Source organism: Parasteatoda tepidariorum, chromosome 2 (assembly GCF_982258835.1).
Source record: "Parasteatoda tepidariorum strain Cologne lab strain chromosome 2, Ptep-v5.0, whole genome shotgun sequence".
NCBI classification, from domain to species: Eukaryota; Metazoa; Arthropoda; class Arachnida; order Araneae; family Theridiidae; genus Parasteatoda; species Parasteatoda tepidariorum.
The window spans coordinates 43,515,342-43,529,391 of record NC_141756.1 but is presented as its reverse complement, the minus strand read 5'-3'; the positions used below and the strand labels follow the sequence as shown (position 1 = coordinate 43,529,391).

Genomic DNA, 14,050 nt, shown 5'->3' with positions numbered 1-14,050 from the left:
AAAAATTGCTGAAACATTTATGAACTGTTAAAAATACCGGATCGAATTACGGTATAAAGTACCGGCACTTTGGATCCGTCTTCCGTAAAATCCCTTTTACTGTAATCTCCATTTTACCTGAAAGGTAATATACCGTAATTTTTACAGTATTATTCATATAACTAGAATGATTCAGCAATTTCACGATAATTATTACTGTAAAAATTACAATATATCAGATTTTCTGTTAAGTAACATGTTCCGGTAAAAATTGACTTTATAGAAAAAATTACTGGAGCTGGTATTTTTATGGACGTAACAAAGTAATATAAAATTCAATTAAATGACACTATTTTGTCATACCATGACGAGAGTGTAAAAACGGCAAAAGAAAATTTCCCACTGGCATTCAAAGTTTATTTTCCGTACGACTTTTTGAACGAATTGCCTCATGCAAATAATTGAAAGAGCCAAGAAAATTTTCTCACCGTAATAACAGCCTTGTACCCTAAGACAATTTCCTGATAAAAACTAAAATTAGGAATTCGACTTTTCGAATGAAACAAATATTTGCTCTATTTTTTTCCATTTCGTTCCGGTTTAGATGGTATATTTATAAAATTTTTTTAAATAAAATCGCTCAAATGTATTATATTGGTATAAAGGATCCATTGACTATTTTGAAATAAAAAACTATCTGTTTAACGTAGAATTGTACTCAGGTTAAATTATTTAGAAACACTTGTAAATAAATTTATTTTTAATCGAAAGGACAATAATGTTGAAATATAATTACAATAAATAATCTAAAATTAGGATTTCGAAAATATTTGATTCATTCTAAATTTAAATTTTAATGGTGATTTAAATTATGTGGAAAATTACAATAAAATAAATAAAGTAAAAAAAATTTAAAAACGTGTAATTTGTATCGAAAAATTATATAGAATTTAAGAAATTTTGATTTACGCTAAAAGGAAAATTCAAGCAATAATTTTACTTTTCGTTAATCATTAGCAAAACCCTATTAAGTTTTAGAGTATCGGTTTCAGGGAAGTCAATAGGGCATATATAAGTAATGCTAAAATTGATATTTTTCAATGTACCTTTTCTAAGAAACTACTAATGATATAGCTTTGAAATTTTTGGAGGATATATTATATTGCATGCGATACCAATGTTTTAGTGTTAACATGAATATTTTTTGGGTTATGAAAGATTTTTGATAAAAAATAAACTTTTTAAAAAATTAAAAGTCTTCAGTTCATATTTTTTTTATTAAACTTCTGCCAAAGTCATGTATTAACAGTTATCACAGTGTAAACATGCTTAAATAAATAAACTGTGAGAAAAAAAATTAAAACAATATCTTGTTTAGATGCTGAAAAAAAGTACATCGAAAAAGGTCAGTTTTAGAATTCTTGGTATATGCCCTACCCGCTTCCCTTAAATATAAAATTCCTTCTAAAGGACTTATAACAGTAATTTCAAATTATTGTAATCATTACAGGTAAAAATTGAAATCCCTGTTACACATTCAAAATTGTATATGACTACCAGAAATAAAACATACCTGTTAAAATATCCATATCGAGCTTTCTACTAAAAATCCTTTAAATCCATTTGAATCTTATGCATAAGCGGTTAAAGTTTGAAGATAACTATAATTTTGCAATAACAATCAATGATGTAATGTCCAAGCTTTCCCTTTCGAATCATCCTACGCTAACCTAAATTCCCAGTTCACGACCGCCTATGTCTTGCTTCTGGTAATCGATGTGGGCTAGATTTTATCAATGACTTTTAAGTCTAGTGGACAACTTAGACAAGAAGTCCCTTAACCCGTTTTTTAACAAAAACAGGAAATCATTCTTCACGGTTGGAGTAATTAAATAACAAAGTAATCGATATTTAAATCTAGTATTCATTGAGTTTAGAATCAGATAAAAATATATGCTAATCTATCATCCATTTTTTTTCCCTGAAGAAATCGATGTGACAACGTAAATAAATATAATAAACGTAGAATTATATCGGTTCATTTCAATTAGAATGGAAGAATTCATTCAATTGAAAATCATTTCAATTGCATGAAGAGATAGAATTAATAATTTGAAGTGATTTAAATAAAAACAAATAATAGTCACTTGACATATTAAGTAAGAAAATTTTAAATTGAAATAAATGTCATTGTTGGAATTGGTCTTGAAGAAAAAATTTGGAATTTGTAATTGTCCTAAAATTTGCTATTTTAATATGCAAAGATTTAAAAAATACACTATTTAGATGCAAACGATGTTTTATGTATTTCCCTTCATTTAAATTAAAATTTATTACATATCTTCAAACAATATTTTTAAAAAATCAAATAAGAATTAAAATTATATTGATTCTCATCAAAAATATGAAATATTTCTTAATAAACTACACTGCGTGAAAAAGATACAGCATCTTATCGATTTAAACTTAAAATTCGTATCCTTCATAATGCAATTTAAATTTTTAAGAATGCATTTTCAAATTTTTCCTTAAGGATATTAAATTATATTTAAGATAAATATAAAAAACAAGTAGCTGAAATATTAAACATACATGCCTGATTTTTATATTTGTTGTGTAATGTGCTGTTTGTTTTACCTCTTTGTTTTATGCTTTTCTAGTCAGCAATCTCCAAGTCAAAATTAAAAATTTTATTTATCGTTTTGTTTGTTGTAGCAGTTGCGAAAGTGTCAACCTACATAATGCTACTTTATTTTGAAAAATAAAATTAATTGAAAGAATGATTTTTTTCATTGCTTTATAATTAATTTTAAAGTATGTTTTAGGCTAGACAGTTTAATCTTAATTATAATTTTCTTTGAAATAGAAACTAACAACAATTACTATAAGCGTTGGAAATTTTTATTAGAAAAACATATTTTTTTATTAACAAGTTTAGTTGTTTTAATTTGATTTAAAAAACGGATGGAGGAAGTATTAATATACTAATGCATGTTCATTTTTAAAATTGTTTCACTATATTGTTATTAATTAATATTATAAAATTACTTTATTTAATATTTCGGAAACCTAAATGAAATTATTTAGTGTATAATGGGATTCTATCTAAACATAATTGAATGTTCCGAAAATCAATCCTGCTTATAGAAACTCGCAGAACTTATTAACCCTTCCACAGAACCCTAGGGTTCCATGGAACTCTATTTGGGAGCCGCAGCCTTAACTTACCTAAGTATTTTAAATATGAGATAAAATTTAATTTTATTTAAACTAAATGCATTCTTTTTTCGCTAATATACTTTTACCCCTATTAAAAAATAAAAATCTGAAATAAAGATCAAAAAATAAATTTAACTCCAGAAGAAAATTCCCCTGGCAATTTTCCAAATTAGAAATCGTTCGAGCGTGTAAAGACGAAAACGTCATAATGGCAAACAAAATAAAAATTGTTTCTCAAAAATACTCTCTCTTGACTTTCTCCGGGTTCAAGAGGTCGACATTTCCAAAGTCCGGCTTCCGTGGCCAGCGTCATGCTATGGGTCATCTCCTCTTCGAAGCTTACCGTTTTACCAGCTACCTGATTGCTCTTAGGTTGAAAGGGGTAAGCGGATCTAGAGAACCTAGTCTGCTTCACGAATACTAATGAGTAGGAAGGGGGAAATGTTGAGAAAACAAATGCTCTTTCATTTTTAAGTTATCAATGACGCTCAGTCTATTTTTCAAATAATGCATCAACTCTACCTTTTATATTATGAAAACCTGATGACAGTAAAAACATAAAATTCCAACCACAATGAAACAATAATTTTTTGAATATTTGCCAATATTTTCAGAAGAAAAACATATTTTAATTAAACCAATAAAATTTTATTAAACCAATAGTCTTTTCAATCCTGTAAAAAATGTAGACCAAATTACGGTAAAAAGTACCGGCATTCAGGGTGCTGATTATTTTTACCGTTAGATCATATAATAAAATCATTTAACATGCAGTAATTTTTACTGCAATAATTCCCGTAAAATAAATGCTTATTTAACTAGAGGGCAGGGCTCGAAAAACCGCCCATCCTCGGAGGTCAAAAATTTCCCGCTGACAACGAATTTCTCGAATCCGCCGTCCGCACGGACGGCCATTTTCCCGTTAATGTTCGTGATACATTTTCTGTATAATGATACATTTTATGTATTTACATTACTGTATAATATAATCCTAGTATTTGTAATCCTAGTAACTATTAATTCATTGTGCAATTTACATAAATGTTTGTAATAAATTATATTTTTATTAATAATAGGAGAAATTATAGGAGAAAATTATATTTTTATTTATTTAGAAGCTACGGGTTAGATTCAAAGCAGGACGAGTACATTGTTGGACAAGTCGTCCTCGGAGACGGGTAAAATTTCTGAGTTTTTTCGAGCCCTGCTAGAGGGATATATTAAATCCGATAGATTAATTAATTACAGTGATAAATTAATTAAAGCTGTGGTTATTTAACAAGAGTGATATCATCCTTGTTAAATATTACAGTGAAAATTATAGTATGATAATTTAAAAATTGGATCTTACGATAAAATGGTTTATAAAGATGATGCAGCTGAAGTTCCGTTACGTAATACTGTAATTTGACTCTGAATTTTTTACAGTATAAGACAACCCATGGTGAAGAATTAAAGTTTCTATAATTATTTTACGAAATAAATTTATTGGGTTACATATTATACAATAATTCTTTCGACTTACTGAAACTTAAGCATTTTTCTAACTGTCTAAAACATAAACATAATATATATTCATAATTCCAAAAATATGTATAAAATAAACTTAAAGCAATGTTAGAAATAATGCATAATTTTATAATTGCCGATTAAGAAATATATAAAACTACCCAATTAAACCAAAGGTACAAATTTTTTAAACCTTTGACTCAGAGTTTTTATTAAACACATTTTTCATACTTTTTCATTTTCTTATCAATTTAGGTCAACATATAGGAAAAATATTATATTCAAAAATTTTATAATTTATGGTTATGGCGCTGCTCACTTTCAAGCAATATTTTTTTTTTCAAATTTGCACTTATTTGTAGCTTTTTAGATCTAAGAGAAAATGTCATACTACATTGAAATTTCTTTAATTTACGAAATCAATTATTGATAAATCTTTGAACCTAAAAGACGAAAAATTTAAATCACTTTCTTTTGGTTTTCATATTTTGGTTAAAATATAATTATCATTATCTAAAAGACTTATTAGACTCTTTCTTCATAATTAAAAATACCAAAATATATTTTTATTTGCAATGAGAGTGTCACAAAACAATATTTAAAAGGAACACCACTGCTCCATCTGTGTCAGATGTTCAAGAAATAAATGTATTGGCATTAAAAAAAGAAAAAAAAGAATATTGTTATTTATGTACTGGTACAATAGCGCAACAATACACAGTTTGCAATGCTTCGAGTCGTAATTAAGTACAGAAAAAAAAATTATGATTTAAAATTTTATTTAAAATTTTAATTTTAACACGAATGCTTTTTAACTCCCAATGAAAAATAGCAGTTAAGTAAAATTTAAAAATTTTTCTGCTCAAGAAAGTCGAATTTGATTTTCTTTGAACAATTCCTTTTCGTATGTATTTTAATATTCTATCAATTAACCATTGGTACCAGTAAGACCCAAAACAATCTTTTCTAAATTTACTTAAAGATGAGCATATCATCGTTACGAATTTAGTAGTAGCTAATGATTACTGTAACCTTTATTCTATTATTAACTTTGTTTTTAGAAGTTGTCTTGTTATTAAAACTACGGGAAGCAATCTTTGTGAAAAGCTAGCATGAAAGCAGGATATGATCATTAAGATCTAACAACAAATACCAGACCGTAAAAAAGTAAGAAAAAAAGATACAATATAATTTCTCTTTCATATTCCTTAGTTATTAATTCGGATAATTAAAATTATACTTCTGATACCAATAACATGAAGTAAACATTAGAGTAAATATGATTTCATCAGTAAAGAGTAGATACCATAGAAGTTTATGAAATCTGCGCCAAATGTATATAGAGTGTTCTTAGAAAAGGATTTTCGAAACTTCGCTAAGTTTCCAGAGCTTAACGACATATACAATGGTATCACGGTACCCAGTTACATAATGTTTATCTGCAGTATAATATTTATTTGTACGAGTAAGTCTTATGTGTAGACTATAAAACAGAATCAATTATAGTTTAAGTGGTGAGAATATAAACATGGCTCAGTGCTCAGGCGATAGAGCGGTAGCCTGCCAATAAGAAGAACCGGGTTTGAATCCCAACGATGGCTGATCGATACAAAAATCCGTACCTGGCTCTCACTGACCACAGTTCTGACGCAAAATATCCTCAGTGATAGACGGGTCATTGGTTAGAGTCTTCTTGCCGCCAGGCTAACCATGGGAAGTTTTCGTGGTTTTCTTCTCCATGTAAAACAAATACGGATTAGTTCTATCAAAATGTCTTCCTCGAATTCAAAATTTTACCCAATACATGACTAAGGAGTTCCCTTGTTACCTGCATTGGGTTCAAAATTAAAAGACTGCATAGTTAAACATTAATAGTCGTAAGACCCAAAATTAGGTCAGCTGTTAAACGATGGTTATAAAATAAAGTTTTAAATTCAAATGATATGAGAGCAAATTAATCCCTCAGTAAAATAAACTTTTACTAGAATTTTTTCAATTTTGTAATATATATATATATATATATATATATATTCAAGTATTTGAAAATAAATTTCCTGAAAATAAATTAAACTACAAATTGTGAACTGGATAAACTTAAAATTTGGGTCGGCGGTTCAATGGCGGTTATTAAATAAAACATAGTAAGTTGTGAGATTATAAGCATGTTCATTGCAGCCCAAATTTATATAGAATTTTTCACAAAAAGTAGAATTTTTAATTTCAATTTTAACCCTGTTTTTTTCTTTTCTTCAATTTAGTCTTCGAAGTAGAAAGGACCTAAATTTTAGCAACCGTTTACAAACAACAGTTGTTTTCCTCTGAAGGTTTGGTAGAATTTAGCTATGAATTCAGGGTAAAAAACGTAGTTTTTGGAATATTATAATTTCACGATTACTTCATAATAGACAAAATAACTTTTATGTGTTATGTTCCACCCAAGAAACTATTAGTAGAAAAGGAAATCGGCGAGAATGACTCATCGAGTATTTAAGTTTTTTTACCCTGATAAGTTTTTTTTCTTCTCTTTTTTCCATTTAATAAAAAATAACTAACTCTTACATAGATATAAAGCTCAATCTACTTTACCATAAAACTTCTTCTTTACCAATAGTATAAGTAAAGAATTACTATAACTTGGAGTAATGGATACCTTTAGGCACCTATTGTCTCTCCCCTTGACACCAAAGCCCTTGTAAAATGTGAATAAACAGTCATAAAAATCGCCCTCTTCCTAAAGAATAGCGATTTCAAATAAACTGTAAACATAAGAAAGTTGACTTAAAATGCAGTTAAGGCTCTTGCCTCTCATGTAGATGGACTAGTTCAAATTCCAGCTACGATTATGAAAGGTACCTTTAGTAATACCTCGAGTGATATTCATAACTTAAGTAATCGAACTAAATCACAGTAATCAGATCGATACTGTAGTCAACCTTGCCATCATGCTAAGAGATAGACATTCTCGTATCTCCCCCTTTTCTTCCTAAAATTTTTTTTACAATTCTGGCGTGTTCTAATTTGTGTTTAAAAGAATACAATTACGTACACAAATGTTGTAGATATATTACATGCGTAGATATATTACGATGATAAATCAAAGGTTAAATTAAAACAATTGTACTATACTATATATAAGTCATTAATTGGGAATTTGAAATTCATATGTTACTAAGATGAATGTCAGAAAAATATGAAGTAAAAATTAAGAATCAGAAAAATAGTATGAAGTAAAAATTCCCAAACATGCAAAGAACAAATTTAAAATTTTGACAATGATAAAAAAAAATTTGGAATGCAAAATTATAAGTGCAAGAAGTGAAATTATTTTTTTAAATCATAAAAATATTATTTTTTTAGCGATTAATTAAGATTTATCAAATTAAATGTCTCGAAAATATATAAATGGAATTGCTACAAACAAAATTTCACATTAAAAAACACAAAAAATTTTATTAAATTTAACTATACCTAACCGAAATATTATAAACAAGAAAAAATAAACTTCTATTTACTTCCTTTCAAAACGGAACATTAAGTCCCTTTGTCCTTGGCACAAAGAAACCCCTTAAAAACGAAAACAAACAATACGAAATAAAAACCCTATCCTCAAAGGAAAAACCCTAAAAAAAACCTTTAAAAACATTCGTCGTTCAAACTTATTAATTTATGCTAACAAAAATGTAATCTTACGGTAGCAGAAAATCTCGTAATTATGACCCGGAACAGTTTTGATTGACCTTGACGCAGACTGGTTCTGGTTGGCAATGCCCAGCCTTGACACAATGGCACCGCGGAAGGTGGTCTATTCAAAAACGAAACCAATAGCGTCTTGTAATATATCTGTTCATTTTAATTAAAATATATAGATATATATTATTCGATTGCAGATCTGTAATAAAAGTGGATTTATAGTCAAGTTTCCATTGTTTTGGTTAAAAAGATTATTAAGAAAAATACATCAACCTCAATTTCATGAATCACTTTTAAATATTACTAACAAACTTTAAAAGCAAAGAGATTTATGCGTGGCATCTTTTTCTTCAATGTTTTTAGGTTTATGTTTAATTCAAACCAGAACATTACTTTCACCCACAATAAAACGTAATGTATTGATTAAAAAATACACATAAAAAATTTATTTATTCGTTATTTTTCATTGGTCAATATAATCCATCATTTCCGATTGATTGTAAATATTTCAATATTTTCAATTGCAGTTTCGACTTGAAATAAATTTTAAATTCAAAGAAGGTGATAAACAGCGTGGGAAAAAAAATCTACTACTTACATATATAGATAAATATTGAAACAATATAAGTCGTTATATTTAAAAAAAAAAACATTAATAATAGCGTAGACGTAATATTAAAATAGTTATATAATTTTTTTTAAAAAAAATTCTATGTTTGGAAAGATATATTGAAAAATTTCTTTTAAAACTTACATTTTCACCTAATGCTTTTTTAATTTTTTAACCATAGCAAAAGTTTATTTAAAGGAAATTTTAAGAAAAATATTGCATATTTTATAGTTGTTGTTTAAATTTAAATAAGGAAGTAAAAAGTTTGCATAACATTATAAATTGAAACAGCAAATTTATATAATTTTTAGCTCGTTAAATAAGAAAAAAAAACTTGTTTTTAAACATGAATTAGTGACTGAGTAAAGCAAAAAATAAAATAAATAAAAAATTTAAATGGAGTATCTTCAAAATCAAATTCTTAGCAAAATTATAAAGAATATTAGTTTTCTATTAAGAATCTGATTGATAAAGTGTTTTAAATCATTTTTCATTTAAAAATCAATACATCTATGAATAAAAGTAAAACGAAAATTGAAAATAAGGTAATTGGAATTATCATTTTCTAAAATCAAAAACTTAATGACTTTTATGTTTAAAAGCGTGATAATAATCTGCAATCAAAACTAATTATCAAAAGCTTAAAAGATATTGTTGTGCACATTAAAAGAAGAAAAAATATGATTTCATATTTTGTCATTAAAATTCGCATACATAACTTACCAATTCCAAATATTTTTCTTCGTCTTAGCTGAAATGACAACTCTAATTTTTGCCTCACCGCATCAATTTTAATGCAATTTATCTGATTAAGCGAAAAGCGATTTATCGCCAAATGCGGTAGTTTCTTTAAAAACCTTTTAGATCTTTCATTTTTAGAGTGGTTTTTTTATCTCATATTTCTCTTCTTTTAAACTAGGGAAAGATAGAGAGCTTTTAGATTAGAAAACTGTACTTTAATTTTCAATTCGCATTTTTCTTTTTATTTATTTATAATTTTTTTTTTTCAATTTTTGAGCTTATGCATGCAGTTAATGATCCGCTCCAATGATTTGCACTTTGCATCTTCCTCCAACATCGTTAAAAGTATTTTTTTTAGCAATCTTAAAAGAAAAATAAATTGTGCAAAATGAGTAGTGATTCAATAATCTTTTTTAAATTAAAAAATCAAAAAAATAAGCTTTAATTACTGATGTCTTAGCTTCCGTAGGTTTGTCCATTTCCTTCTTCCATCATTTGCAAAAAAGCCTCATAAAAAAAAATTAAAATAAATAAAAAAAATTCTTTTTTTTTTATACGCTTTACTTTTTATCGCATATAAATAAAAGGATGAAATAACTTATTCTTCGCGTTGAGACATCAAAATATGAGAAAAAAAAATTGTCGCAATCAATCTTTGAAAAAAAAAAATTATACAACACATGTGTTATTTTTTTTTTTTTTTTTATGTTTCATGATATTATTTGAATTTGAATACTTTTGACGAATGATGTTTTTATTTAATGTTTTTATGAACATAAAGCATTGAGAAAAAATAGGGTAAAAACTACCTGAATATGGTAAAATTTACCGTGTTTCTGGCTCTAGGGGAACACCAAGAAACTCAGAAAATTTTTACCGCATCACTTTGGGAATGATTTTGGTAAAATTTGCAATGGGTAAATGGAGTATTTTTTTTTATTTTGTAATTTTATCGCGTTAGCTTAAAGCATAGTATAAGAACAATATATCCGGTAATATATAGTTTTTAGCTTGGTAAATGTTACTAAATGTGTGGTAATAAGAACTATAATTTTTAAAAAACAGAAATTTCCGGTAAACCATTACCATTTGAAGAGAAAAATTACCAAATTGAAGGCTTGATTACCATTTATTTTGCTTTATTGCCAGAATTATGGGTTTTTATATAAAAAAATGACTTTATCATACAATGTGGTAATTTTACCAGAATTATTTCTTCATTTACCTATGCTTTAGACAAGTGATAGGTGTACGAAGTAAGGAATGAGTACCTTTCATCTTGAAGTAGAATTTAAGTAATTTTAATTACTTAAATACAGTTCCAAATAAAATTTTTGAGCATTCAAATTTACTTTTATTAATGTCTATAGTAAATGTTGTTGCATAGAAATTAATGTTAAAAAAATGACTCCGTACAGTTTTAATATGTCAGATGCCAGTTACAATTAAATTGCTACTTCCTAGTCTTTACCCCCTCTTATTTAACTGCAATTAATCAAATCTTAAATTAAAAAAAATTTTAATTTCTCTAAATACACAAGTGAGCGACCTTTGTGCTAAAATACGAACTAAGGTAAACAACGTTAAAGAGCACAAAAATATTATTAAATGCAGACAGCTGTTTCGGATGCTCAAATGGCAACCTTCATCAGTGGAACAGAAAATGAGTACTATACAGCTTTCTGTTGCACTGATGAAGGTTGCCCTTTGAGCATCCGAAGCAGCTGTCTGCATTTAATAATATTTTTGTGCTCTTTAACGTTGTTTGCCTTAGTTTGTTTTAATTTCTCTAGTTGTAAAATTGCGTAACATGAAAAATATATCACAGCTTACCTTAAATACCGTCTTAAAATTATTTTCGTGAAAAAAATCGAACATTTAAATGTTGTCTAAGGATTTATTTCCACTCTTTTACCGTATTTACGTAATTAAATTATCTGTGTTGAATTAGAAAAAATGGATCCCCGGGCTGCTTGTATGGCCTTGTACTGCAATTAAACGAACTTTTTATTAAAAATAACTTTGATTTCTCTAGTTGTAAAATGGCGTTACATGAAAAATATATCACAGCCTATCTTAAATACAGTCTTTACATTATTTTAGACAAAAAATTGAACATTTTAATGTTGTCCCAGGATTTGTTTCCACTCTCTTACCGTAATGGTTTTAATTAAATTATTTATGTTGAATTTGCAAAACTGGACCCAGGGCATTTTGCGTGGTCTATAGATAATATAGCCATTCTGAAAATTGCCATTATATTTGCTGTATTCGAAAAAAAAATAAAGCTTTGAGAATGTAAAGATGATTTATTCACTTTCCCTTCTGTTACGAGCATAATTGTTTTAAATATATTGTTTTAATTCTTTTTTATGCTAATATCAAATTAAGTTTTTCAGATTTACATAAGCTTTTCTTCTTTTCAAGTCCTGTTCAATTACTGCTCATGCAGATTTATTTATTCCTCTCTGCTACACTTCCTCTCCATTACCATGTTAATTTATTATTTATTTAATGACTTTTAATTAAGTATTTAATTATTTAAGTTTCATTACATTAGTAGTTATCAATATTTGTATGACTGAAATTTTGTAATTTGCAATGTTAGACCATTTAAAATTAAGCTCTACTCGCAGCTTTCCCCTTTGTTACCTTTTACCACTTTTTCACCTACCCTTACCCTATATAATTTAACAAAAATCAATTTTAGTTATTTACAGTGGAAATTTGACAAGAGCGCAAGTTGCCTATTGTTTCAGGTAACTTATTTTTCATTTAAACACTTTGGAACATTGTTAACAAAGTTAATGTTTTAATTTTTATATTTAATGTTGCAAATCAAAACGTGCACAGCTATTTTAATTTTTACCTACAAGGAACGTTCCAATTGTTAGTTATTTTCTAGAGGTAATAATTAGAACATTTGACTATTAAGAAAAAAATTTTCTTAATTTTCTTTTATTTTAAAAACTACTATCTTTCTTAAAAATTATGTCCAGCAAAAATTAAAGCTTTCTTTGGAATTGTTTGTATGTCATTAGCAAATTGATTTATACCCAAAGCTAAGGTAACAAGCAAATTTTGCCTAATTTTTGTTGCCCGAGGAAATAAAAAACAGCAACTGAAGATTTGGAGTAAAAGGAATTATCGGAAATAATATTCATTATCATTTACACAATGATTACATAATACAGTTAGTTTCTAGTTATAGTTTCCTCTTTTATTTGGTAAAACTCTAAAAATAGAAGACGTACCTTTTAACCAGACAAAATGCCTTCAAATCACACTTTAAATGAAATAAGCATTTTACAGGCAGCGATTTGTGAGTTGCATTTGAAATAATTCTTAGAAGTTCAATCTTATAATCTCATTTCGTGTCATTTTCGACGCCATCACTAAAAAATATCTGAATTGCAATCATGTAAACTTTTTAATCTGTTTGAAAAAGTATTATTTCTTGTATTTCCTGGTGTTATAGTATTGTTATTGAAAAAGAGAAATCTGAAATGCTATCTGGGACGCGCAGAAACGTCAAAAAGAATAAATAAATAAATAACTTAAAATTTAATTTAGACGCAGCAGATGTGTATCAAAAGTATTTCAGTAGTGCGTTGAAAAAAATTTATTTTCTACCTTTAGAAACAAAGTTAAGAGTTTCAAAGCCTTTTGAAACTTTTGTTTGAAACAGCACGCAATTTCAGACTTATGCGTCAGAAATTTGTCATTTATCTGACCCATAATACCGATATTTTTTGCTATTCAATATCTCAGTTTCCTAATTTTGAATAATAGATTCAGTTTCATATGTTAGAATATAAAAGTAGTTTACAAAGTTTAACTTATGATGTGAAATAAAATTATTCCAAAATAAGCAAGCTCATATCTTTTTCTTCTTTCCTTTCTTTTTTCAAAATAGATGAGTGAAATTTGAAAACTGTTTTTTGCCGTACTCTCCGTACTACTAAATTCGCCCTCATTTGTATAAAATTGCCTTAATCATTAAAAAAAATCATGGTAATTTTTAATCACTAAAGCATACATATTATTACATATCATTATATTAAAGCATACATATTAAAAACTATATCAATATTTTATTTCTGAATACAAATATCAGATTATTTTAAAGGTGAATGTAATGCAGATCGCCATCAGATAGTATACAAAAGGGAGAACAGCTTTAAGTCTTACAAGTTACTATATTTTTTTAATTATTGAATCTAGTTTTGAATTCATTATATTCTCTACTTAAAAAATATCAGAACTACATTAATGAAACAGTAAAATGTATTTTTATATAAT

At 27.1% G+C, this 14,050-nt stretch overlaps 1 protein-coding gene across 4 annotated transcripts in view; it reads right to left on the bottom strand.

The window, feature by feature from the left end:
- The window catches only part of LOC107438595 (uncharacterized), a 95,253-nt gene that overhangs the window by 71,500 nt on the left and 9,703 nt on the right, over positions 1-14,050 (bottom strand). The window contains exon 1 of one of the 4 annotated variants that reach the window (XM_071177465.2): positions 1,553-1,946. The exons of 2 other annotated variants lie outside the window; for them this stretch is intronic. In XM_071177465.2, the coding sequence (XP_071033566.2) occupies positions 1,553-1,568 (16 nt within the window). In that variant the 5' untranslated portion in view covers positions 1,569-1,946. Of the gene's footprint in view, positions 1-1,552; positions 1,947-14,050 lie in introns of those variants that run through there. One more of the 4 variants, XM_087157251.1, reaches the window with a different exon arrangement.